The 27,642-nt window shown below is 41.7% G+C and overlaps 3 protein-coding genes and 1 long non-coding RNA gene across 16 annotated transcripts in view; 1 reads left to right on the forward strand and 3 right to left on the reverse strand.

Moving 5' to 3' along the window:
* The window catches only part of blmh (bleomycin hydrolase), a 36,461-nt gene extending 28,426 nt beyond the window's left edge, over positions 1-8,035 (reverse strand). Inside the window, exons 1-3 of the mRNA XM_063204502.1 lie at positions 7,881-8,035; positions 6,055-6,252; positions 4,616-4,725 (exon numbers count right to left, since the gene is read on the reverse strand). Of these exons, the coding sequence (XP_063060572.1) occupies positions 4,616-4,725; positions 6,055-6,252; positions 7,881-7,890 (318 nt within the window). The 5' untranslated portion in view covers positions 7,891-8,035. The remainder of the gene's footprint in view (positions 1-4,615; positions 4,726-6,054; positions 6,253-7,880) is intronic.
* A 3,885-nt stretch (positions 8,036-11,920) lies between these two features.
* Positions 11,921-25,059, forward strand: si:dkey-52l18.4 (uncharacterized protein LOC560708 homolog). Its single transcript, XM_063204665.1, has 6 exons — positions 11,921-11,924; positions 12,483-12,824; positions 13,802-13,948; positions 15,124-15,152; positions 15,449-15,579; positions 24,979-25,059. Exons 1-5 carry the CDS (start codon positions 11,921-11,923, stop codon positions 15,551-15,553), a joined length of 627 nt encoding a protein of 208 aa, XP_063060735.1. The 3' UTR covers positions 15,554-15,579; positions 24,979-25,059.
* On the reverse strand, positions 17,428-19,116 carry LOC134453721 (uncharacterized). The gene is made up of 3 exons (XR_010035711.1): positions 18,746-19,116; positions 18,091-18,145; positions 17,428-17,836 (listed from the first exon to the last, which is right to left on the reverse strand). It is a non-coding gene; the product is annotated as an uncharacterized LOC134453721 (long non-coding RNA).
* The window catches only part of rap1gap2a (RAP1 GTPase activating protein 2a), a 197,021-nt gene continuing 192,004 nt past the window's right edge, over positions 22,626-27,642 (reverse strand). For 7 of the 13 annotated variants that reach the window (XM_063205797.1, XM_063205793.1, XM_063205792.1 and 4 more), the window contains one exon: positions 22,626-26,662. In XM_063205797.1, the coding sequence (XP_063061867.1) occupies positions 26,535-26,662 (128 nt within the window). In that variant the 3' untranslated portion in view covers positions 22,626-26,534. The remainder of the gene's footprint in view (positions 26,663-27,642) is intronic. The other 6 variants (XM_063205795.1, XM_063205794.1, XR_010035883.1 and 3 more) reach the window with 6 other exon arrangements.

Below are 27,642 nucleotides of genomic sequence, written 5' to 3' on the forward strand. Positions count from 1 at the left end.
CAACTCCGGTGAAGTTGGGACGTTTGGTAAACAGTGAATAAAATCAAAATGCTATCATTTTCAAAACATTCAATCTATTCATTAGATGGAGAATAGTGAAAAGACAACATATTAAGTGTTAAAACCGAGAAAAAATATTGTTTTGGGGGACATATGTACTAATTTCTAATTTGATAAATCCAACACGTCTCAAAAGAGTTGGGACGGGGACAATAAATGGCAGCAAATGTCGAGGAAGACTAAAAACAAAACAAAAGACAACACTTAACAGTTAAATACATTAACCGATGAGATGATTTTATATTAAAAAGTGTTAATTCCTATCTTGGACATGATTTCACCAGCTTAAATGGTGGGTGTATTCCTTGTCATGTTTTGCAATGTTTTCCTTTCTGTAGTGCTTACAGTGTGACAGGTCTTGACCAAAAGCCCACCATTTTATCACCTGCTGGTCGTTATGATGGAGCCAAACTGTTAAAACATAGTAGAGAATGCAATTTGACCTTACTATGTGGCAGTAATCGAAGATCTCCCTTCAAAATATAATGCATGAGTGGCTTTTCATGCTGTTTAAAACCCATTTATACCATTCAGCACTGTATTTAACTCTACAGATGAGTGAGAACATCTTAACCAATGCACTACTGCACCCGCATGCCATCATGGAGGCTTACTTTTGTAGTTAGCACTAACACAAGTTGGATGGTCCATTTTCACTGTAGCACAGGATGTGCAATGCTCTATTATTGTCAAAAAGAATGGACTTCTACAACTTCTGCTGACTTCTGTAAGCAAAGGACAGTTTCCCATGTCTTCTGGGTCTATTTCAAGTGAGCTCAGGTGCTTAGGAGAATGTTACACCCCTGTATCATTTGCACGCATTAAGCATTCTTAATATGGTCAATTTTCAATAGCTCTAGCACTCCAGGAATTAGAGTGAGACTACAGCCAATATATATTTCATGATGTCATGAACCTATACAATGATTTTTGTAACAAAAATATGTCTTATATACTCAATCGTGGTAAATCAAAGGGAATTCAAAAATGTATGTAATAATAACTATGTTATTATTTCCTTTGCATCTTTAATTCTGAGTGACTCAGCCTCTCTGTGATGATCTTATACCTGGACACCTATATTGTCCGTCAGTACAATTCATTTTGAAATGTTCTTCTTTGTTATTTTATCTTATTTGGATGTTTACTAAATTTCACTGATCCCCGTCCCAACTTATTTGAGACGTGTTGGATTCATCAAATTAGAAAGGAGTACATATGTCCCCCAAAAGAATATTTTTTCTCGGTTTTAACACTTAATATGTTGTCTTTTCACTAGTCTCCATCTAATGAATAGATTGAATGTTTTGAAAATGATAGCATTTTGATTTTATTCACTGTTTACCAAACGTCCCAACTTCACCGGAGTTGGGGTTTGTAGGTATAGTAATATAGACAGAAAACATGTGCACGGCTGCAGGAAACAATAACAGCATTCCACCTGCAGGAAGACACAGGAAAGGAGAAGAGTGGAGGGCAGGGGACAGATGACGGCACAGAAATGGAATAAGACAATAAAATAGTAAAAAATAAAAACTGATCATAGTTAAAAATGCCAGCAGGAAGTAAGAACAGTTCTTCACCTGCAGGCATCGGTACATGGATGGAAGCAAAAACAAAGACATACAGAAAGGTAATACTATAGAATAATAGTCCCCTCTCAAGCTTTATTAACACATTGTGACCAATTATTAAGGAACTTATTATAAACTAACAAAGCATTTACAAATGTTAGTAAATGAGTAAGAACCAATCTACGTCAGCACAGCTGAGTGGGAATCGGCTCCTCCAGGATGAGTTTGATGTGCTTTTGTCTGCCTGACACTTCCATATCTAGTGGTTCCCTCTCTTTTGCTCTTTGGATCACATACTTCCAGGACTGATGCGGCTTTACTGTGTCTTAAGTGTTAACATAATACTTTCCACTCATTCACAAACATTTGTAAATGTTTCGTCGATAATTAGTTAATTATTTACAATGTGCTTAGACTGTTACCGATAGTGTTAAGTGTTACCTATACAAAGACTGAGACCACAAGAGAGAGAGAAAGAGAGGGAGACAGACTGACTGACAGAGAGACAGGATGAATGAAATGGGAGAGAGAAAGGTGGGAAATGGGAAAGAATTAGTAGACAGAGAAAGGACAACTGTTACATAACATAGAACAGACACTGCCCAAGGGACAAAAGAGCATCCTACACAAAAGGCATTTCAGGCCGACAATGAATGGCACAGTAGTAGGTAGTAGACACAATGAGGGGAGTGCGGCTGCACGTCACAGCCCACACAAACACAACACCACTTCTGCCTAACATCTGAAAAAAAGAGAACTGGCTCGCCTATACACTCTATCATACATGTTCTCTGTGAGAGCCAATAGTCTCATCTACAAAGCATTGCACAGGTTTTATGTTGAAAGATGGCATGCAAACAAAAATCAATGTACATGCATTGGTGAGTACTATCATATTTGTGTGTGCACGTTCCGTGCCAATCTCCTTTTTAACCCTTTGAGGAGTAATGACTTTTCCACAGTTTTTCTAGAATTTCACTTGAACACTCTACAGCTCCTATTGAACGTCGTGTTAAAAATCCTGCAAAGTCCTTATGACATCATAATGAGAAGTACCCAAAAAATGTTGGCAAAATTCGAATAACATATTTGTGATGGTACTCACCACCACTCACCACTCAATTAAAGCGATGGTTCGGAGTAGAATCACCCTAATGCCATTTGAACCGTGACACCCATCCACCTTTACACCCGAAGTGTTTTCTGCCGCAGGCTTACATCAACAGAGTTGCCGTGTTATTCGATGTTTATTCCGGTTAGCTTGACTCAAGCGCATATGGATACTGGGCACCGTCTCCAAACTTTCCCCACAAAAATAACATGTCATGACACCAAACTTCTGCAGTAGCACAAATATGGTCTGTACTCACGAAACGAAGCATTTGGAAGTTTGGAAATAGTCCAGGAGTTTAGTATTATCAACACAAGCCGAATAGCTTCTCTGCTGCTAAAGCTGCGCCAACGTTACTTCCGTCATCTAAGACAAGCATGTAAGAGTCCTCAACGAAGCTCATAATATGCACAATGAAAAGTGAATTCAGCATCAGTATTGATAACGAAAATCCTTGTCTAATTGATAGTAGGTAAGATTTGAAATATCTTTTAAGTATTGCCTTGAAAATATAAGCCTTAATCACAATTCAGTGAAAACTTTTTTAACACTCTCGTCTGGAAGTTTGTTGAAGACTTTTACGGGCTTGTCTCATATGACGGAAGTAACGTTGGCACAGCTTTAGCAGCAGAGAAGCTATTCAGCTTGTGTTGATAATACTAAACTCCTGGACTATTTCCAAACTTTCAAATGCTTCGTTTCGTGAGTACAGACCATATTTGTGCTACTGCAGAAGTTTGGTGTAATGACATGTTATTTTTGTGGGGAAAGTTTGGAGACGGTGCCCAGTATCCATATGCGCTTGAGTCAAGCTAACCGGAATAAACATCGAATAACACGGCAACTCTGTTGATGTAAGTCTGCGGCAGAAAACACTTCGGGTGTAAAGGTGGATGGGTGTCACGGTTCAAATGGCATTAGGGTGATTCTACTCCGAACCATCGCTTTAAGGTCGCCACAACTGTGTGAATTATACCAAAGCCACAATCTCTAAATAAATGCCTAACCTTATTCATAAACTATGTAAAGCGAAACATGGGCATCTCATTGCAATCAGAATCAAATAATCAGTTTCTCGTCACCATTGGCCAACAAATCTTACTGCTCTCCGAAACTTTATCTACTTCGAGCAGTCAGTCAGTCAGTGTCCTGTCCTTCCAACATTAAGACATACCCTAGCTATTTTTAAAAACGGTGCCTACACACAAGCCAAGTGATGCTATATATGGTCTATTTTCTCTTTTACATTTGATCATGCATCTTTCTCCCTGATTGAAAAGACAAGATATAAACGTGCACTAAAAGTGAAGCATCGCCACTAGCACTGACGAAGTAAGTTTCATTCTTCTTCCCAGACGCAGTCATAAGCCATGCATCCTACTCCCAAGGGGAAGTTAAAAGACTGAGAGAAGTGCAGAGATGGTTCCACTCCATCTTTCACTCTCCATCTCTTCCTGCACACACCCGCTTCCGATCTCACCCACAGATCAATAGCTTTTTACGTCTGACAGCTGTTCAATGCGCCTCACTATAATATGAAACGGTACACTTGTTTTGCAAGTGTGGAAGTGTGGCTCCATTAAGTGGTGAGAGAGGTAGCGAGAGAGTGGGAGAGCGAAAGAGAGAGGGAGAGAGAGAGAGAGAGAGAGAGAGAGAGAGAGAGAGAGAGAGAGAGAGCGAAAGAGAGAGAGAGAGAGAGAGAGAGAGAGAAAGAGAGACAAAGAGAGAAAGAAAGAGAGAGATATAGAGATATATAGAGAGAGATAGAGAGAGAGAGAGAGAGAGAGAGAGAGAGAGAGAGAGAGAGAGAGAGAGAGAGAGAGAGAGAGAGAGAGAGAGAGAGAGAGAGAGAGAGAGACAGCCCCCTTACCTTATCCCAGAAGAAGAGGTATGACTGACTGAATTCAAATTCTTCAATGTTGAACTTCTTCATAAAAGGAAGTCGCATCACATTGAGACACGAGAAAATCCAACATCTCCCTAGGAAAAAAAGAAAGCAAGAGGGGAAAAATATAATTGGATTATGTGGTTTTATTTGTCATTAAAGTGTAGATGCTAATTGGAGTAAACAGAATAACTTAACCAACTTCTTTTTTCTTGGATGTTGCCCTACTCATTGAAATACTGATTGAGGTTCTCATGAATAACACATAACACCAGTGCAAAGCACAAATTAAAGAACCCAATCCTATGCTTTGTAAGTGCAACTACAGTATATTTAGATCAGGGGTGGGGAACCTTTTTCATTCGAAGGGCCACTTTACATGTATCCGAGGGCCGTAAAAGTCTTCCGAGGGCCGTACTATGAACACAAACCAGGATTTCCCCTTGCATTTTAGGCCTATATTGAAGGCAGCTACCTTTAAAAGAGACCTCACCTTCTCTAGGTTCCCTGAATATAACTTAATTGTATTGCAAATGCATTTTCTATGATTCCTTTACAAAATATGTCATATTTCATGTGAAGCTGCATAACATTAAAATTATATCGGGGGCTGGATAAAACTGCCCGATTGGGCCGCAAATGGCCCTTGAGACATAGGTTCCCCACCCCTGATTTAGATGAGCAAAGTGAACAGGTTGCTGAAGAAGCTTCACCATGAATTTGCTTTCTTTGCTCATAACTTGTATTGGCATGCTTGACTCAGCTCAGGGGGCAACGCTGGCTTGTCAAACTGGGCCATTTGAAAACCTGAACATTCCAGTCATTTTTGGACAAACAACGTCATAGCTCATAAATTAAAGAATACCATACATTTAACTGTCTAACTTGCCGGCTTGACTCCCGACCCTCCAGGTTGGTGATGGTGGTAATTAACCAGTACTCTCCTCCTCCACAACTGAGGTACCCTGAACATGGTACCGTCTCGTGCACTGCTCCTTGGTATGCCATTTGGGGCTGCCCCTTGCAAGGGTGAGGAATAAGTGCAATTCCGTTATGTGCAGTAAGCGGTGCACTATGTGCTGTGGAGTGCTGTGTCACAATAACAATGGGAGCTTCCCCAAGAGGTCTTTCTTTCATGTTTCACTTACTAGCAGCTTTGGTTGTTGCTGTACTGAACTACCTTTAGATTGTGCATGTGTGATGGATGTCATCTTGCACCTGTTCACCCCCCGCGGGGATGGAACGTGCGACCTCGTCAACTACAACGGTCCGGCAATGGGAGACACAGTATGATACCGCTGGACCAAGAGACTAGTCTTCTGGCCCAACGGCATCGACACTGTATGAGGCTTTTGGGAGGGAGGTTTACCAACGTTCCACGCCAACTTTGCTAGTTAGCCTCCGTTACATATGTATGGAATTACCTGAGTTCTTCTGGTTGGTGACCGGCTTTCCCTCTGTGGGGATGGAGTGCTGGAAGATGTGCACTGTGTCCTGCACCGTCTGCCTGTGGAGACACACCTCCAGTGGGTCGATACAGGTGGACACGTTCTGAGCCAGCAGGTAGCGTGGCTCCGAGCGGAAACGCTTCACGAAGGAAGATATCTTATCCTGACTGAGGCCTGGGGGGAGGGGGAGGAGGAGGGGGGAGGATGATGGAGGCAGAGAGAGAAAGAGATTTTAAGATCAAACACTCACTGCAATACACTGCCATAGACTTTATTAAACTATCATCAACTCCTTTTACAAGCCCATCAACCACACACTTACATTCCCCTGTGAGATAGAGAGAGAGAGAGGAGGGATTGAGGAGAGAGAAGGAGAAGTAAAGAGACGGAAATTGTGAGACGAGAGAGAGACAGACAGACAGACAGACAGACGGGGAGAGAGAGAGAGAGAGAGAGAGAGAGAGAGAGAGAGAGAGAGAGAGAGAGAGAGAGAGAGAGAGAGAGAGAGAGAGAGAGAGAGAGAGAGAGAGAGAGAGAGAGAGAACAAATGCACACTTTAGAGACAATTCTTGGAATGGAGCCAACACATTTGGAAAGTTTACCAGATCTCAAGGAAGAGATAGAAATCTGTTTTTCATATTCAAATCCAATGGCAGAATGGAAAGCTAACTGATCTGAAATGAATCAATCTAATCTGCTTGCCTTTGGAGTGAGTGAACAGGGTAATGATGGCAATGGAAACATAGTAGCATCCGTGTTTGGGTTCACTACATGGTATGGTGCACAAACTTCAGTGGAACCTTGCTTAATCATGCATGACTGTTCCCAATCCCCCAATTTGGCAAAAGCTTGTTTGTCCGATGTCAGAAGAGTGCAAATTTGATTCGATGTGATTTCTTCTATGGATGGGGTAAGGGAGATGTTTTGCCGAGTCCTACTAAGGGGTGTCCAGGAGTTTGTGTTCTGAAAATACAATAATGCTGCCCCTGGAATACAAGTGGGAGTGGGACGACAACGAATGCCGAAACATGAATGGGGGCTTCTGTCATGCACATTTGGTATGGAAGGGGGCCAAACGAGGGGTCGATCGGATGACTTGCATAATGACGATGACAATGGGGAACCGTTGCTGTCAGTTGAGATTTGTCATTACACGCAAGAAAGCTTGTTGTGTTGTTGCAATAAAAACTACAGTGACAGAAAAGATCTCCCATGAAACACTCAAGACGGTATGTTTTACAGAAGGTTGGTCCGTGTTGGCAGCATTCCTGCAAAAGTTCTATCATTGAGAATGGGAAATAGAAAGCTATAGCGAACTGTTCCTGGGGATCTAAGACAATGGTACATAAACGCAATAAGAACTGACAATCACTGAATCTCACTCCCTGACACTGCACCTAGCACTAAGATAGTGCTATACGGCTAGCGAAAGATCCCACTAGCGCTGTCACTAGCAAACTGACCAGTCAATGAAACTGATGGGAAGTTGGACAAGATTCTAGCAAGTTCACAGTGAATTGCATACACTCATTGGACTCAAACAGCCGACGCCTTCCTGAAAACCAAAGCCTAGCACAAAATGGACTACTTTGATGGTTAATGTCACCAACATGCTCTATTGTCATCATCCCTGGGAGCAAAGCTAACTACATTTTAGCTTAGCAAATTGACGAGTTGATTTGGCGAGTAATGCTAACAGACCTGGCAGAGGAAGGTTAGCTTTCCAACTCAGCTGCTCAAGGAACTGCTAGCACTATACAGACGGAGCTAAATGAAAGCAGAGAAAACATCACACTACGTACCTGCGTCCATGTTACTAATGAATGCTGTTGTGTAATCTTTAAAAATCTTGAAAGTCACGGAGTCGTTAATGCCTTTGTTTATCTCATTCGCCGACAGTCAGTCAGTTCGTTCGGAATTCCGGAAACAGGAAATACTATTGAAAAGTAACCCAGCCGTCACACTGGATAGAACTACGCCACCTAGCTGCTATCGATTTTAGTCCAGTTTTATGTAAAAAAAAAAAAAAAAGGCTCAAAGAGAGACCACACAAAAATGTCAGCATCTTCTGTTCTTCTATCCCAGATGAGATTCACAGTTCTGCTGCACTATTTTTATGTGCTTTGTTGTTGCTGTAGTCCTATAAATAAATTAGTTTAAAAACTGACAGCTTTCAAGTTAAAACTCGTAGGCCTAGGCCTACACAAGTACAAATAGGCCTATTGATCTGGCAAAAACAAACAAACAAACCAATGAATGATTAGATCTAACATAGTTAGATATAATCATTCATTGGTGCATAGATCATAGGTCATCCTTTCTCCAAGAATCCACTGGAAAAAAATCTATGGCCTGGCCTATGCAAATTGATCTAGCGTCTTCTCCTCTCAAATTTCTTAGGATGTGCGTATTCAACGCCACCCTTTGCATAAAAAAAGACATGAATAATGGTTAAACTTTTCCTATTTTTCATTTCACCTATAGCCTTTTGGGGGAGACGGGTTGGTTGTCACATTTTTTTACTCAGGCCTAAATTAGGGGGGGGGGGGGTATTAAAGAAAACCATTAGCTTAGATCCAAGAGAATACATCCCCACAGAATCTGTTCTCTTCCCAGTGGCGGAACAATTGCACACAGGGCCCCTGGGCAAGACACTTATAGGGCCCCCTATACACCTTGCCAAGCTCACAATAGGGCCCACACCACCAATACGGAGGGCCCTGGGCCTAGGGGCAAGTGCCCTGCTCGCCCTCCCTATAGCTCCACCCCTGTCTCTTCCAAAGATATGGCTCGTCAAAGGCACCTTGCGCAAATGTGACTATTGCAGGGTTGGTGGTCACAGCCTGAAGTATCTCATGCTGTACAGCCTGCCCTATATGCTTAACACCACAGGCAATGAAAAGTGTTGAGAATACCAACCCTGAAAGCAATGTAACAACCAACTCTGGCTGACTGACACGTTTAATTAACTCTTTTTCAGGCCAGCTCTGACATGGATTGCCATATAAGAAAAAAAATGTAGTCCACCAAAAGTGTAGCTTTATACTTTCAATTGGCCAAACTGGTTTTGATGGCAGCCCATAGAGCAATGGGTGAGAAGAAAAACATTACTTCTCAAAATTTTCCTTTTAATTTGAAAAACACATTATGTTGTCTCACTTCAATGTTAGGCCTGTATTGTTTTACCTGCACCATGAATGTAGATGTCCTGTAACACTACAACCTAAACTGACTAAACATTTCTGTGTCAACGATTTTGATCAGCAACCTTCAGAGGCTGACGCGTGTGACAACCATAACTTGTGACAACCAACCCCGTTCTTATTCAGATATTATTTGGAGTGGGGGGTGATCCCTACCCCACTTTTAATGCAGAGCGAGTCAGTCTGTTGATTTGTGACTCAACTTTTACTGTTAATGCCAAACCAAACAGTAGGCTAATTGTGTTGTACACTCTTAACAACAGCACAGTAAAAAGGAAGTTCAGTCACCTGGAGAGTCTGGAGGCATTGCTCTCGCCCCTCTCAGGGTTCATCAGAGCCCCATTATCATTCATACAGATAAATAAAGTCAAGGCTGGTCTGGGAACTGCTGGGGAACATTACTGTCTTAAATGTTATCCATCTATTCTTTGGACATTTCTGTGTGTGTGTGTGTGTGTGTGTGTGTGTGTGTGTGTGTGTGTGTGTGTGTGTGTGTGTGTGTGTGTGTGTGTGTGTGTGTGTGTGTGTGTGTGTGTGTGTGTGTGTGTGTGTGTGTGTGTGTGTGTGTGTGCGTGTGTGTGCGTGCGTGCATGTTTGAGAGAGAGAGAGAGGGGGGGCGGGGGTGGCGTCGAGTATTATGCACTTAATCTCTGCTGCACTTTAAGTGGGGTGGGGGGGGCTGGGGGGTCAAGCACTGGTGTCACTTTTACCTCTTTTTGCACTTTACTTGGAAACCTGCTGCTACTAAGTATTGTACCCCAAACACAATTTCGTTGCCTTTTTGACAATGACAATAAATTCTGGAATCCTTGAATCCTTGAACAAAAAACAGACAACAGACATTTTTGGCACAGACCAGCCCCTCCGCTACAGTAATGTAATGGGCCCCTCACTTCAGTCATGGGTGAGCGGTTAGGGCGTCAGACTTGCAACCCAGAGGTTGCCGGTTCGACTCCCGACCCGCCAGGTTGGTGGGGGGAGTAATCAAACAGTGCTCTCCCCCATCCTCCTCCATGACTGAGGTACCCTGAGCATGGTACCGTCCCACCACACTGCTCCCCATGGGGCGCCACTGAGGGCTGCCCCCTTGCACGGGTGAGGCATAAATGCAATTTCGTTGTGTGCAGTGTGCAGTGTTCACTTGTGTGCTGTGGAGTGCTGTGTCACAATGACAATGGGAGTTGGAGTTTCCCAATGGGCTTTCACTTTCACTTTCACTTCACAACTTTCCTCACAGTACGTTTGGCATGGAAAGTGGGACATTACTAGGGAAATTGTACGAGTATGCTTTGCATTGCATAATGCAAAAAAGTGGTGGGGACAAGCTAGGATCATCTCAAAAGTGGTATGGACATGTCCCCACCATCCACATGGCTTACCGAGAAATGGTGCACCTTGTCAATATGTCTAAAATCAGGAAAGCACTACAATGAATTGAGTGGAGTTGAGTTAAACAGAGCGAAATTGTTCTGACATAAACATGACCCATATCCTGTGTACCCTGGCAATGAATCTTCTCCCTCCTAATAAATATGATCGAACAATAGCCAGGACGGGCAGAAGGAAGGTCCATTCACAAAGGCCAGAAACTCAAGATGTACTTTAGGAAATTGTAGGGAAATTACCAGTAAGTTGAACCTGAACTATTCAGTAGATTCAATACTATTCAAGCTCGTTGAAAACCATGGACCACATTGTTAACCTAACCTGCATGTGGCTATGGAATGAACAGCATTTGTCTGTATGGTATTGTAGGTTAAATCAGTGTTTCTCAACAGGGGTGCTGGCACCCTGGGGTGCCGCACGCCCCCCTCATGGGTGCCGCGGAAACATGGCTGACGTTATGTGAAATTGACCCTAAATGAATAATGTAATATAATACATATTTGTCTAAATTAATAAATGAATGCTTAGTCAGTGGAATCTTACATCCACCATTTATGCACAATAAAGTCAATTAAGGTAATCCCAGTATGGCCTACACTAGCCTGTCTGAGATAAAGCGGCAACTTTGAATGTCTCCAGATGTGTTACTTTTCTAAGCTTGTGTGGTATTGGATGCGATATCATGTTACAGCTTGTTGGTTTGGGGTGCCATGAGATTTATCATGAATTGAAAGGGTGCCTCACCTAAAAAAAAGGCTGAGAAACACTGGGTTAAATATTACACCAAGTTATAAAGCTGAATTCCTCTCTTTTGAACTTTTACAGTAAACTACCTTAAGGGTAAGCTAGGCACCTAATACACCTAATAGAGATTGTTGTTTTTGGCAGGAGATGACTTTCTATGAATGCAGGGAAATAGAAGTGTGTGTGTGTGTGTGTGTGTGTGTGTGTGTGTGTGTGTGTGTGTGTGTGTGTGTGTGTGTGTGTGTGTGTGTGTGTGTGTGTGTGTGTGTGTGTGTGTGTGTGTGCGTGCGTGTGTGTGTCTGTGTCTGTGTCTGTGTCTGTGTGTGTCTGTGTCTGTGTGTTTACACGTGCATGTGTGTGTGTGTGTGTGTGAGAGAGAGAGAGAGAGAGAGAGAGAGAGAGAGAGAGAGAGAGAGAGAGTGAGAGAGAGAGCGAGAGAGAGAGAGAGAGAGAGAGAGAGAGAGAGAGAGAGAGAGAGAGAGAGAGAGAGAGGGTGTGGGGGCAGAGGCATGGGTGGGAGTGTAGTGTGTTTGCGAGTGTCGGAGCAAGAGTTTCCTTCCTTCCACATATCTTTGTGAAGCCACCAGTCCGCTCTGCTCTGTCTTTTGGCAGACGACTTCTCCACATTAAAACTTTCATAGAAAGTGAAACTGCAACAATGGACTTCTGACACCTCTCACTACTCTGGCACAATGTTCGCTGTCAGTTCCCTTCTCAAGACACAGAAAAGCAACAGCGAAACAACCACAACGTTGTGGCTTTGACAGAAGAGGAGTATGTGTTATTAACTTGGATCAGTCATCGTTTGACATGGATTCCATCACTGGTTACATCCTAACTCTAACCGTGTTGTACCACAATTGGGGTAAGTGGAGATTTTGTCACTTTCTTTCTTGTGGGAGACATGCTGCATTTGAAAAAAAGAGGAACCTTTCAAGACAGGCTGAATTTATGTTGAATCTAATTAATTAATTCAGTGTAATAACTACTGTGATGTCTGTGATGAATTATTAAATACATTTTCTGCACAAAACAAAAATTGAAACACACTATTCTTTTTTTTGTTCAAAGGTTGCAGTGGAGAGGACTGCTTCCCACTTGTCTTAGCGCGGCGTGACTATAAAATGGTGCACGAGGGACAAAGTCTCTTGCTCTCCTGCGAAGTCCAACACTGTGCCGTGCCTGACTGGACCGGCGGGTGGGGGGTCGTCGGCCAAGGCGAAAGTTTCAGTCTCCTACGGTCTTCATCCAAATTTCATATTTATCAAGAGGACGTGACTGTCAACAGCACTCGACTCCACATGAGCTTCATCAGCGTCAACAAGTCGGACAGTGGCAACTACCAGTGCCGCATCAGCTGGGGACAAGGGGGCAGCAGCATCGGGCATTTAACATACGTGAACGTCACTGATGGTGAGCAGCACCCGCTGCCTGCCTGGGCATGTTGGATTTGATTTCATTTTGGTAACACTTCATTTTAGGGATACATTACATTACATTACATTACATTGCATTTGGCAGACGCTTTATAACCAAAGCGACTTTCAAAAGAGGACATAATCAAGCCAACATCACAAGCAAATACAAAGTGCACAGGAGATATACAGAACAACAAGTGCAGTTGCAAAGAGGGGTTAGGTTTTTTTTTTAAAGATTTTTTGGTAACACTTTATTTTAGGGACACATCTATTAGCACTAATACATACAATGTTAATGCCTGCATAAGTAACTTGTAAGGCATGTACTAAGCAAATGCTAAGGCCTACTAGGTCCTTACTAAGGTTAAATTGGTAATAAATCCCTTATTGTGCATGAACAAGACCTTTGCGAATACATGCCTAACAAATGTTTGATTTTGCTTTGTACATGCCTCACAAGTTACTTATACAGGCACATTGTATTAGTGATAATAGATGTATCCCTAAAATAAAGTGTTACCTTATTTTTTTCCCAAATGATTAAGTATGCTGATTTGTTTCAAGTCAGAGGCATGCACAATCCCCTCAGAAAGTAAACGAAAAAGCACTGCATTCTTTATTCTTTATTGAAATGACATGTCCAGAGGACGTTTAAAATAAAGTATGTTTGGTACTCAAGATACTTGGTTGACCGAGGTAAGCTAAATAGCCCACAAAACAAAAGTGAACTATTCTATAAACAAGCTGTTTTGTTTGGTTTTTGTTTTCTTGTATTTAAACTTTCACCGACTTGAAATAAATTAGGTTATTGTATTGTGGCCTTGAATGCCCTGGCCTATATGCAGAAGCAGCAATATAATTTTTCTCTGTCTTGCCCTAGATTTTTGGTCGTTGTTTTGTTTTGTTTTTATTTCCTGTGCTATGCATGTCTGATAACCTTGTTTTCCTCCACGGCCGCCCGCTATCTTGCAGGGCAATCTGGGCGATCTGAGAGGAGTGCAGGCCTGAGGCTGCTTGTGATTATCTGCGCCTGTCTCTCTTTTCCTCTTGTCATGGCGCTGGTTCGATGGCTCTCCCACCACTCAGCACCAGCAGTTCCTCCTCGCTCACACTCTACCGGTAAGGCCGTCTCATCCTCTGTGTGTGTGTGTGTGTGTGTGTGTGTGTGTGTGTGTGTGTGTGTGTGTGTGTGTGTGTGTGTGTGTGTGTGTGTGTGTGTGTGTGTGTGTGTGTGTGTGTGTGTGTGTGTGTGTGTGTGTGTGTGAGTGTGTGTGCGCGCGTGCATGTGTGAGTGTGTATGTTAGAATCAGAGAACAGAGAGAGTGCATGTTTCCCTTAGCCCATGTTTTAAATGTGACACAAGATAAAGTGTGGAAGGAGGCATTTTATCAAGAATACCATCTCATCCTGTGTGTCTGTCTGTGGGCGGGATGTATGTGTGTGCATAGGAGCGAAGCTAGCAGGGCATTTGCTCCGGGGCCCAGCCAGGGCCCTCCTGTCTTGGTGGTGGGGGCCCTATTGTAACCTTGGGAGGTTGTATGGACCCCCCATCAGTGTTTTGCCCTGGGGCCCTGTGTGCAATTGTTCTGCCACTGTGTGCACACACGTGTACTGTGAGTGTGGGGTTTTACTTTACTTTTTCTCCAACACATTTGTAGCTTGGTTATCATCTCATAAGTTGTTTTGGATCTAAGTAGGGCATATCTACTGAAGTGTAGAGTAATGTCATGTAGTGTATCAGTCATGCGTTAAGGTGAGGACTGGAGCTGGTGATCCAGTAGTCCTGTACCAACATGTTTCTCTCCACACCGCAACACTCCCTACATTCCACAGCTATTAAAATGCTGATGAAGGTGCACAATCACATTTAATGAGTAACGCATGATATTGTATAAGCCTAGACTACCAGTCTATCTTAAAATTATATTAAGCCGTTAAAACACATCGTTATACATTTGTTGTTACCAGAATGCCAATGATTGAGTCGTAGTACATTAAAGGCCCTGTGTTATGTCATAGTAGAGTAGTACTATGGTAATTAACCTGACTATTACAGCATGCCTCAGATGATACGGCGTGCATTAAGGGGGGCTAGACAGTTTCCTGGAAATGGGTTGAGAGTAGTCATGGAAAAAGAAAAAAAAGACAGCACCCAGACCAGTTTCAGTTCATTGAAGAGCATTATCACTGTATTTACTGCCTCTGGTATCGGCTTGTGTGTGTGTCACAGATTGACTTTGAACTTCTCTGAAGTCTCTTCTAAATGTGTCATGTTTTTTGCATCCTTCTTTTAGCCCAGCAGAGCAAGAGGCCAAGGGGTGAGGTAAGTTTCCAGAAACAAAACAGTGTCAGAGATGAGACCTACATAGTACACTCTGTTACCTGATCTGTGTTGGGCACTTACACCATGGCCTGTTTGTCTCCTCTCCTCTCCTCTCCTCCTCCTCTCCCCTCCCCTCTCCTCTCCTCCCCTCTCCTCCCCTCTCCTCTCCTCTCCTCTCCTCTCCCCCTCCTCCTCCTCCCCTCTCCTCTCCTCTCCTCTCCTCTACACTACACCTCTCCTCTCCTCCTGTCTCCTCTCCTCTCCTCTCCTCCCCTCTCCTCCTCCTCCTCTCTCAGCTGCTGTATGCAGACCTGGCTTTGGAAAATGGCGGACGTCCAAAGCAACATGCTCATCAACACACACCAGGACAACCCATCATCTATTCTTCATTGCGGTTCTAGCAGCCTACTAACCACTTCAAGTGCAGGTAGGTCCAGTAACTGCTGTAGGCTAAGTCAATGTTTCCCAACCTTTTTTGTCTTGTGTACCCCCAAGCCTTTTCATTGTGCCATGAGTACCCCCTAGGTCAAGTTCTATATTGCTTTCTCCATCCCAATGTAACTAAGCTCCATATGTTTGTTAAAATTGATTTTTTCCAAGTACCCCCTGCAGTGTGCTCGCGTACCCCTAGTGGTACACGTACCCCTGGTTGGGAAACACTGGGCTAAGTACACTCACAGAAATAATTCGCCCCAAAACATAAGATTTAATTAATTTGATTAATGACAAAAATGCATACATTTTGAATAGCTAAGTTTTATGCAATCCTGAAAACCAAGACCTATAGGATGTATAGAAATTCATTGAATAAATCCTATTCATTTGAAACCTATAACCCACAATTTATGCATTTAGTATTAATAAGACTTATGCATTTAGAATGGATAAGATTTATGCAATTTAATAGATGACAAAATTGCATGCATTTAGAATGAATAAGATTTATGCAATTTAATAGATGACAAAAATGCATACATTTTAATTACTTAATCTTTATATAAACCAACCAAATAAATCTGAAATGATACACACAACTTTTTTCAAATGAAGCTTATTTATTTGCAACACAAATCATCAGTGCAACACCTAGCCACTTGGACACAGCAAGGGATCCCAAAAACAGAGTCATACGTTAAATCACGAAGTGATTATTATTTAGTAGTTGGTTATTCACAATACCAAAAGTAAAAACAATACGGTACTTCACATGCAGGAGTAACAACGCAGCTTACTTCAAAGAATCCAAACCTGCAAAATCAATTGGATCTATACTACAAAGCTGGTTCAGGATAATTTAAGGTTTAGTTAAGAGGTAAATTACCTAATAGAAGGGCCTGGAGTCCTCATTTTCTTATTATTAGATGTAATATTAGATGATTTACACCTTAACTTACCCTGAACCAGCTTTGTAGTATAGGCCCCTGCACACTTGGAGTAAGACCAAAAGGTCAAAGTAATTTCAAAGCAAAATGGTCAGTATGCTGAGGTTTTTCCCCTCCTGACCAGCTAGCTAATGCAAAAAACATTTTAACAAACACCCTGTATAATAAGAAAAACCAAGGAAAGGGAAAATAAGGCAGAAATTACACCATGTTCACCATCCATCACACAGGTGTATTGACAAAGAACACAGTACATTTCTATATACTGTACAAACATTTTTACACAAACAACTCATCTGAACACAAGTTGAAAGACAGAAAAGTTGGGTAAGTGTGTTGGTGTGACTTGCGGGCGCAAAAGGTTAACACAAATGGCCACGCAAGCGTGCGTGGGCGAAACAGTCCCACAGGTGTGTAGTACACAAGAAAAAGATCAGGTGTGCACACACAATACTTCAGCTGGCATTAAGTACAACAGTCCTAATAGGTGTGTGCACACAGCCAACAGTCCAAGTTTGTGGGTGCAACAAAAGTTCAGCAGGTGTACTTAGGCAGCCAATACACGTAGTCAACCAAGTGAGCGGGCACACTAGTTCAGCTGGTTTGTGTACAGAATAGTTCACCAGGGGCCTATTACTAAGTTAGGTAAATCATCTAATACCTTTATCTCATCATCTAAGAGCCTTTCTAAAGAAAATAAGTACTCTGGGCTCTTCTATTAGTTGATTTCACTCTCAACTTAACCTTAACGTATCCTGAACCAGTTTTGTAGTATAGGCCGCTGGTGTGTGGGCAACAGTTGTGTGTATGTGGCCGACAGCAGACATGGATAAAAAAAAAAAACCTCAAACTCTTCCACACTGACCACTTGGTCGAAGACAAAAAATATCATGAGTTTTATAGTTTTTTTCCCCTGGTCGACCATCTACGGGTCACAACCAATGCCACTGCGGCAGTGTGAGCGGAAGCGAAGTGAGAGTCTAACAGGCGTGTATGCCACTGAATCACAGGAGCTATTTCAAGCTTGCTTGAGTACAGGTCCATCAGAACTTTCTGGTAACCCTCAAATGTATGTATATTTCGCAGTCTTTTTGGATAGCTCAAGTTGGTGCATAGATTCGTTCATAAAGCCCAACACATGCATGGCCGACACTCCGCAGGCTCTGGAGAACTCACACCGTCCAGTGCCACACAGACATCTTCAAAACATGCATCACCTAGACCATCACCCTCTGTCCGGACTGTGTAGATGCCCATGGTCTTCTCAGCAGTGTCTGCCTAGGCCTGTCTGCATTCAAGGTCCTGGAACATAGCAAAGGGAAAAAAGAATGATTTAACGGAAGAACTACAAAGATTTAGGTGCGAAATAAGTTCAAAAGACTTGTCTTCCAGGCACTTTGCAATCAAAAAAAAAGTCACCTGTTGGCCAAAGAAAGAAGACAATTCATTTCCCCATTCCAACCTCATCTCCCATTACCCCTATCATGACTGCAAAACGTCTGTTCAATTAATTGGGGGGGAAGTCATGCTTGAAAATGCAGTGCTTTATGACTTACTTCATTATCTTGCTTTGGCCTCACTTGCATCCCGAGTCCGGAGATCCTCTGCTGCCTTTTGACAGAAAGAAATTATTAGATCCACTGTATCACTACACTGAATTGGTAGCATTCCAAACAGTGGTGATTTTCCATTCACAAGGGAGGCTGAACTTCCTCTTTCAACTTAAAAAAAATGCTTTGATGTGCATTGGTTGACTTAATTGTAAACTTTGAGACAGTCCATCGCACTAATATCAGATCAGAGTTGGGACTTTCCTCAAGATGTTGCAGGCAGAGGGGCAAACATTCAGAGCAAGCATGCTGAAATGTGTAAACTTCGTACCATCAAATCAAATGTGGGCTCCTATGGCAGCAGGGACATTTGGTGCACTTTGAGCAAACATCACAATATTTCTTAAGACCCTAAAGACCCACCCCTTAATAAATGGTACACAGGTCTGGAGTAAGAATGAAGTTACATGGCAATGGAGAAAAAGAATACACTTTTAAGACCAAATTTGACAGCCATTTAAATGTCAAAGTTCTATTTCGATATACTGGTGAGTGACAGTATGAAAAGGAGGTAGAGGCAAGAACAGAAGGGAGAGAGTAGAGTAGGAGAAGACACAAAGTGAGGCAATGTGTGAAAATGAGAGCAGCGGCAAACTCTTACATGTCCACATGCTTGTGAAATCTTCAAAGATGACAAAAAAAACCTTCTCTCTCATGTTCAAGTCGCTGAAGTTCATACACAGACAGTTCGCCGGCATCCTAGAGGACAGTATGCATAATGTGTCACAAACCAACACAGGTACTGAGGGCAACAAAGTCAGTCATTTCTCCATTGACCACCCCAAAACCTTGTTTAACCCCACTCAAAGCTCACAAGTCTAAACCCATGCAGTCAAGTGTTTTTTTTTCTAACGGCAAGAAAAACATCTGAAACAATCAACATAAACTTCACCATGGTTATCTAACTCACAAGCTATATGCAGATCAGATTAGACCAGAATCAAAAACGTACATGTCCCATGTGGGTCATTATGGCAGAGATCTTCCGTCCTAAAGCTCCACCTTCGGTACAGAAGATCCGGATAAGGCCACTTGCCCGATAGTCCAGTTCACCAAAGAATTGAGGTCAGAGGTACAGTGGCAATTTACATGAATTCCAAATTGATCTGTAAAAAGACAACAGGGGTTGTGGCAGGTTAATGGCATTGACGACAACACCAAAAGATAAGAATGTCACTGTTTTAGTCCAGTGACAGTCCAGTCAACTACACTACATTTACCTCGCTGGCATCAAAAAGTGCCATCTGTTCTGGAAGTCTGGAATTGCTGGCTCCCGGAGAACCTCCTTCCTCCAGGTTGAGCATGGGCGTTGCATCACCTTCTTGATCAGAACCTCATCTATGTCGGCAGAAAATGAAGGCCCCTCATCTGCTTGACCAGATTGAACACGGAGATAATACCAGCCTTATAAATGTTTAGACAAATCATTTGAATGGTTAACATGCACATTTTTCACATTTCAGGTTCATTTAACAAACAACTTGGTAACACTTTCTTTGAGGCCCATATCTATAGCAAATTATGAGCGCATTTATATCAAATTATAAGGCACATTATAATGACTCACCACGTATTATGACTACACCCATCATGTTTCATGATGCTTTATATTAACAGCTATGTATAACCATGAATCTAGCTTATAATGCTTAATAAATACAATTGTGTTATGAGGACTCTTGGCTGGTTATAAACTACAGAATGCCTGATGGGGCTTTTAACCCCTTAAGACGCGGCTTTATACATTTGTTGTTACCAGTATGGTAATGACCAAGTCGTGGTGCATTGCTAAAGGGCCTATGTTGTGTCATAGTATTGTAGTGCTATGGTAGTTACATTTCAATGTCTATTACAGCGCGCCACTGGAGGTACGGCGCGCATTAAGGGGTTAATGCATTAGGAGTACTTACACCCCTCTATGCACAGACCTGGATATAAGGACGAATAAGACGCTATAATATTCCATGTGAGATCATAAGTTGTCAATGTGTGCTCTAAGTAAAGTGAAGTTCATATGGATGCATCTATAATGCACTGTGTAATGCAGTATAATGCATCATAATGTAGTGTAAGCCCCATCAGGCAGTCTGTAGTATATATCCAGTCACGAGCACTCATAACACCCTTGGATTTATAAAGTATTATAAGCTAAGTTCACTGTTATTCATAACTGTTAGCATAAAGCATCATGAAAGATCATGGGTGTAGTTGTAATGTGTTGTAAGTAGCCAAATTATAATGCACATTATAATTTGATATAAATGCACTCATAATGCGCTATAGATATGGGCTTCATAGAGTGTTACCAACAACTTTGTGTCAGTCATATGAACTACATTTGAGATATAACTGTACATCTTTCAATAAGTTTAAGCTTACCATGTCGCCACATGGATGTCCCGTTGAGGAGAATGACAAAAATACCACAATAGTTTTGTATCTGGGGAGAAAGGGCAATACAAGAGCAGATGCCATTACTATCCAGTGAAACGAATGCTTTGCATTTATGATGCATCCTTTTACTGCAACTGACCCACAAAACAGATAACATGACACACTATAATCAAAGAACAGCGCAATGCAATTTTAAACAGCATGATTACCGTGTGTAGTTTAGTATTATTGAACTGAACTGAATTTAAACGACATTATTACAGCGCAATAAGGAATTTGAACTGCAAACTGTGAACATCAGCAGCACTTTGCTAAGCCTACAATAAAATGGGCACTGTAAAAGGGGAAAGATACAACTGCTTACGACAATCACTTGTGGCTTTGTGTCGTTTCAAACAGCATAATAACCAATTTCAAGGTTGGTTTAGTTTACTGTCGACCTGTAGAGAAGTAACAAACAAGCCAAGTTGCCAAAGAACCGCTAGCCTGAAGCACACATGCACTGGAACACCTGCCATGCAGGATTTAACCGTTTAGGCTACAGCAATAACAAACTACGGAAATGTGAACAGAAATCAAACCAAATAGTATCCATCTAATATAAACTACACAATTTGAAGAAATTGGATGTAGGATGGCTTTAGATTTCTTACCATAACATTGATCTCGCTCCACTCCCCACACAGTTGAAGGGCAACAGGAAGTAGAAATGCAGCGCTCAAACGTTTGGCTGTGAACAACCGTGATGTGCAGCAAGTAGCGCCACCTCTGGACTGGAGTTGCATCCTCAGTTTTCCCAATTCACATAACTTTTATGAAAACTAATCACATACATTTTAAATAATATGATCTTATTTGTTTTATATTGTTAATTATCTAAACTTTTTAATTATATATTAAGTGTTTCAATTCACTACATTTTATTATTGGTCCAATTACATAGATTATAGTTAATTGTAATGTATATGTTTTAAAACAATGAGTTTTTAAATAAAATCAAATAGATGTGAATGCATAAAAATGAACTCCTCCATGAATCATTTCTGTGAGTGTAATAGGGGTGTCAACAATGATCGATTCGGCGATCCAAATCGATGCGAGGCATGGACGATCCAGAATCACTCCGGCAAATTCCAGAATCGATCCGGCAATTTTTTTAAGTTTCAATTACTTCCATGGATATTTCGGGAGCAAATGAATGTTAAATTAAATAAAAGCACTTCAAAACATTGCAAGACTGATACAGACTGAGACAGATTGATACAGAAAACAGCCAATAAATTGTTGCTCAGTATCTGACTACTTGTATTGCCTCATCATGACTGATTAAACATTTGCTTTCAGTAGAAATGTAATGCATTGCAATGCATTGTAGAATTGTGTCGGATCGGATCGGATCGCATAGAATCGAATCGAATCGAATCGCTACCTCCCAAATCGTGATCAAATCGGATCGTGAGGGCAGTGCCGATCCTCACCACTAAGTAATCTGACAATAGCAAAGTATAGTATAGTATAGTATAGTATAGTATAGTATAGTATAGTATAGTATAGTACGCTATAGTATAGCAGTGCATAGTATATTAGTGCATACTATAGTATGTTACTTCATAGGAAATGCATAATCCACTACATTGTATAAATACAACCCAACGTGTGGTTGGTCCATAGTTACCCAGCACTGTAGTAAACATTGGGTAATTTTCAACCCATCCTTTTTTAGAGTGTAATAGGGATCTTTGGTCTAAGACCCAAGTTAAGATGGATGCAATATGGAGAGATGGGTGGAGAGGAGCACCCTTGAGAAAATGTTGCTTCCATTAATAACTTAGCTTACAATAACTTGTGTCAATATTGAGGAACCCAAACAGGAATGAAGAAGTTTTTGGCCAAGCTGTTATGCAATGGCAGGCCAGGCCTTGTCCTTTAACAAGGTCATTTGATATGCTGCATGCAAACTCTCCAAAAATCAGACTGGTTTCAGACTGACCACTGGACTGACCGACATAGTGGTGTTTAGTCGTGTGCATGTGACTGGAAAAAATAAAGGGTGTAGTGGTAGGCAACATTGCGCCAAAGCTTCCCTGCCATGATTGGGCTTACATGCCATGATGACTGCAGGTTCAAGTCCCGTGTGGGTAATTTCCTAGCCCTACCCCGTCGTTCTCTCCCACTCTCTTCATGTTATGGTCTTCACTGTGCTGTGCAATCCACAAAATAATTAAAAAAAGGTAAATAGTATTTATGTTTAAAATCAGTCACAGCAGAAAGGTTGCTGAGATATGGGGGAACTTTCACTTTCAAGTCAGACAAGCAATGAGGAAATGCAACCCAAACGTGACACAAAATACAACATTTTTATTCCATAATAAATTCTTAATGGCACATTACATAACCAAATATACATATACATGTGTATTCCTTTTAAATAATAATTTCCCTTAATTCACTCTTCAAAATGTACTCTTCAATTAATATATTTTTTTACATGACAACACAAATGTGAAAATCAATAAATTATAAATCTCACTCAACAACCTTGAGGTGTTAAAACTTCACACCCTTAACATAAAAAAACAACAACAACAAAAAATAAACAAAAACGGGACATAGTTCTCTGTGAGAAGCGGAAATATAGTCTGAAACACACTTCTGCCACTGTCCTACAAAAGAAATCATTCGCAGCTCTGGACAAAGGTCAACCCACCAACTCTGGGCCCACAGGAAACAGTTTTGCCCAACACCCCCAGTGGTGTAGTCTACTTCTTTGTGGTGGGTATACTGTATATTTGAGCATTTTTTGAATTGGGTATACTGTATATATTTGTGCTATTCAAAACAATGGATCAATCAATTTTAGGTGGGTATACTGAAATCCTTGAAATTTAGAAGTGGGTATACTCCGTATACCCGCGTTCTACATAGACTACACCACTGAACACCCCCCACCATGAAAACTCTACTGACTTGTAGTGCACCCACTGTGTGCTCTCCGTCCGCAGCAGAGTGTTCGTCAGTCTCTATGAATGATATTTTGTAACACAAAAAACATCTGGAGAAGAACAGTGTACAATAGACAGCAGAGGTGAGGCTATTCTACAGTGCAGTAACGTGGGATTTTTGTTTTTGCTCAAAGGTCAACTATGCGTAGTAGGACGCAAAAGCTCTTCAGTCAAACTTCTTCCCCTAAGACATTTGAATTCTTGGTAACACTTTATTTTAGGGATACATCTATTAGCACTAATACATACAATGTGCCTGTATAAGTAACATGTCAGGCATGTACAAAGCAAAATCAAACATTTGTTAGGCATGTATTCGCAAATGTCTTGTTCATGCACAATAAGGGAATTATTACCAATTTAACCTTAGTAAGGACCTAGTAGGCCTTAGCATTTGCTTAGTACATGCCTTACAAGTTACTTATGCAGGCATTAATATTGTATGTATTAGTGCTAATAGATGTATCCCTAAAATAAAGTGTTACCAAATTCCTCTCTTCAGCTGCTCAGGAGTATATGTGTTTGTTTACCCCTGAACACTAATGTTGCTAGTCAAGGTTGTTACTTTGCATAGCATTCTTCTTTTGTTTACTTCATGAATGTTTATCAAATGACATCAACCCTTGAGCTGAGCTTCCTCTGTTTCGTATATCTTCATAAGATCATAGATGCATGTTTACATTTACATTGGTGTGGTTAACACACTGAAGCTCTGTGTGTGAAATAATGGACATTCTTTCTTCATTCTTGGATATGGGTACTTTGTTGCTTACCATGAATTGCCCCCCCCTCCCCTTCCCCCATCCAATATTTTACGTTGTCATCCGATTCCTCACACACAAAAAGTGTGCATATTCATTATATATCACACCCACAGAGCCTTGAATCCCTGAACCCCCCCCCAACCACACAAGAGTTTGTGTGTGTGCTCACAATGTCACGAAGGACTAGAAAACCCATGTGACATGTAAGTTTCCACCACATAGACCTCTTCCCTCCCCATGTCGTCTTCTCACACAGTGAGAGTATAGCACAAAGTGAACTCATGGGTATTTTAGCCTATGCCTCAGAGAGTCAGAGGAAACCTCCACTTTTTTTTGGCTAAGTAAGACAAGCGTTAAGCGACAGTAAAGGCCAAACATGGTACATCAGACTCAACACACATATTCATTTGTCTAAAATTGCACTACAGAACACAAAAGCACTGAGGGAAAAACAAGTTCTTAAAAAAATAGTGGTCCACAAATACAATGGTTGGTATAAGTTTTACACCACTGTGCGTGATCTCGTGTCATTCCTTTGTGTTGTGTCCCCTATTACGCGGTTAAAGCTGCAAGATTTTAGTGGTGCAGGTTATCATATGGTCGTCACAGAAGCGAAGAGTCATAAAGACAAATTCCTTAACTGATGTAGGTAATTGTGTTTTCTTTTTTTCCAGCTTATTTCTCTCTGATTGGCTACTGAGCAACAGGGCCGGCGGCAGCCTTGACTGGGCCCAGGACTGGACAAAACTCTGAGCCCCTCGCCTCCCTGACAGTCCCTCACCTCCTGGACATAAACGCCTACAGCTCTATGGTGCATCAGCAACGCCTCTATGTGAAAGTGGACGTTCCGTACCAACAAAGCAAAACGAGGGAAAGAACTGGGAACCGTCTCTCTCTTCCTGCAATGTGCTATGCTGCTCTAATAAGTGCCGAATGGACGTAAAAATCCAAAGACATACGTATAGATATACTGTAGATATACATTTTTTTTTGTACAGGAAAAGAGGTCTGTAGTCACAAGTCACGTTGCTATACTTTTATGTGAAACACATAGATGACACACTGAGGAAAATTAAATATCAACGTGTTTGTGTGTGTGTTTGAGCACACTTGTCATGGCGTGGTGCAGAGACAGAATGCACCTTGGGAGTGTCCTATTGATCTAAGGCTTGTGGGAAAAAAGCAAGAGCAAGAGAGATGGCGAGAGAGAGAGAGAGAGAGAAAGAAAGAGAGAGAGAGAAAGAGAGAGAGAGAGAAGGATATACGTTCGCGCCTTACGGGACACAGAAACGAGGCACAGTTTCGTACAGCGGCATAGCTCCGTAACAGACACATTTAGTAAAAGATGCAGCACATTTAGCTTTTCTTTCAAAATAATAACAAAACAAAAATCAAGTAAGACTAAAAGCTGTTTTCTCCCCCCCCCTTCCCAGTCTGTGCATCTGGCTGCATGGCTGGGCTTGGTGTTTTGCAGGGAAAGGAATGCTCTTATATCTGGCAGGACAATGCTGCTGCTGTGTGAAGATGTGAAGTACACTCTACAAAGTATGCTCTTCTAAGTCTGCTCGCTGGAGTAGGAGTAGTATGCTCTGAGGAGTATGCTGTCACAATGGATGAGGATTCCAGAAGCCAGGGTTCCATCCCTCTGTTCCTGTGCGATTGTAGCCCACCATTTGTGTCAGGTTCGAGGAGTTCTTTTACGCCCTGTCGTCTCCTTAGCACTGGCTTCGCCAAACAGGTCACAAACATGAACATAAAATATACACAAACAGCGAGTTATTTTTTTGTGTTTTCAGGGGTGAGTTAGGGGGGCATGTTATTTTATCTGGATGCGTGTGATTACGAAAAAAAAGGTAAACCAAGTTTTTGCCAGACTCACCTCTGGTTCATGCAGCCCACACAAACACGCACACTAATGTCCCTGCAGAGAGAAGAGAACCTGGTTGGATTGTGTGATATATATTACAAGCAGTGATGGGCAACATGAATTCATTAGACCTACTAATCTAGTGCCACATATTCCACCTGGCCTTACTGTACCTGTCCAATTCAACCAGATGATCATTCAACCAGGCAATCACCTGTGTGTACTGGACGGGTAAAACCAGGTCATTCAGAATACATGGCACTGGATTGTAACTACTGAATCCAAGTTGCGCATCGCTGATTACAAGACGGATATGACACCAAAAGCTACGTATGATTCTGTGATTATACAGGACATCAAAGGTCACAAAATGTCATTAAAAAACCGTGATGGTTTTGTGGGCTCTTCAGGGGCGTTTACCGTTGGAGAGTGGCTCAGCTTGTCAAAGCGGAACTTCAAGTTTGACCTTGGCGATGTTTTACTCTTCCCATCTGGAAATGTGAAATTAAGAAATGCAGAACTTGTGAATATTGTCATTGCACTTCATAAACATGAATGGTGGACCAAAACACAGTTCTTGGGAATAATGTGATATTATAATATATAATGTAATAGTATGCCTATTACATATTCTCAGTTTTCTTTTTCTTTTCTTTCTTATTTGTGTTTCTCTGCCCAACTGTTGGCTAACCTGAAAAGAGATGTGACATTGAATCACTGCCAGATAAACAGTCACAGAAGTACATACGTAGTTACCCTTCCTTTTGTTATTATTAAACGCTTCAGTGGCATGTTACAGTTTCTATTTGTACAGGGCATTGTTGTAATAAATCATGTGTTGGCTTCACAGTGTCCTATTTGCAAGTGATTCTACTAGCTCTACCAGTCTCAGTGAGGATTACACAGAACTGCTTTGTGATAAAGAATAGAATAGTGTTTATTTTTTAGCACAGTAGTTAGAGAGAAAAAAACACGCACATCCGTCTCAAAAAAATGTGGGTGCAGGACCAGCAAAAATTCAATGAAAAAACTGAATGAAAAGTCCGCGACACCAAGTTCCCGTTGCTCTTTTTAATGTGACGTTTCGGGCAGCATGCCCTTCATCAGACAACAGATTGTCTGATGAAGGGCATGCTGCCCGAAACGTCACATTAAAAAGAGCAACGGGAGCTTGGTGTCACGGACTTTTCATTCAGTTTTTTCATTGTATTTTTTAGCACAGACCAGAAGTCAAGAAATCTCCAACACATATCATCCACCATCCCATTGCATGTCATTTCATCAGCTGTGCCAGACGATGTCCAGGATAAATTATGATCGGTTCTGTGTTTTTACGTGCCGTCTGGCATCAAGATGTCTTGTCTACTTGCCTGAGGATATACCTGAGGCTATGAGTGGCATTCAGCCAAAGCCAACCATGAGAGAGTAAATAGGTGGGATATCCTCAACACTGGTCAGTCCGTAACCTGAT

This window comes from Engraulis encrasicolus, chromosome 8 (assembly GCF_034702125.1).
Source record: "Engraulis encrasicolus isolate BLACKSEA-1 chromosome 8, IST_EnEncr_1.0, whole genome shotgun sequence".
Taxonomy (NCBI): Eukaryota; Metazoa; Chordata; class Actinopteri; order Clupeiformes; family Engraulidae; genus Engraulis; species Engraulis encrasicolus.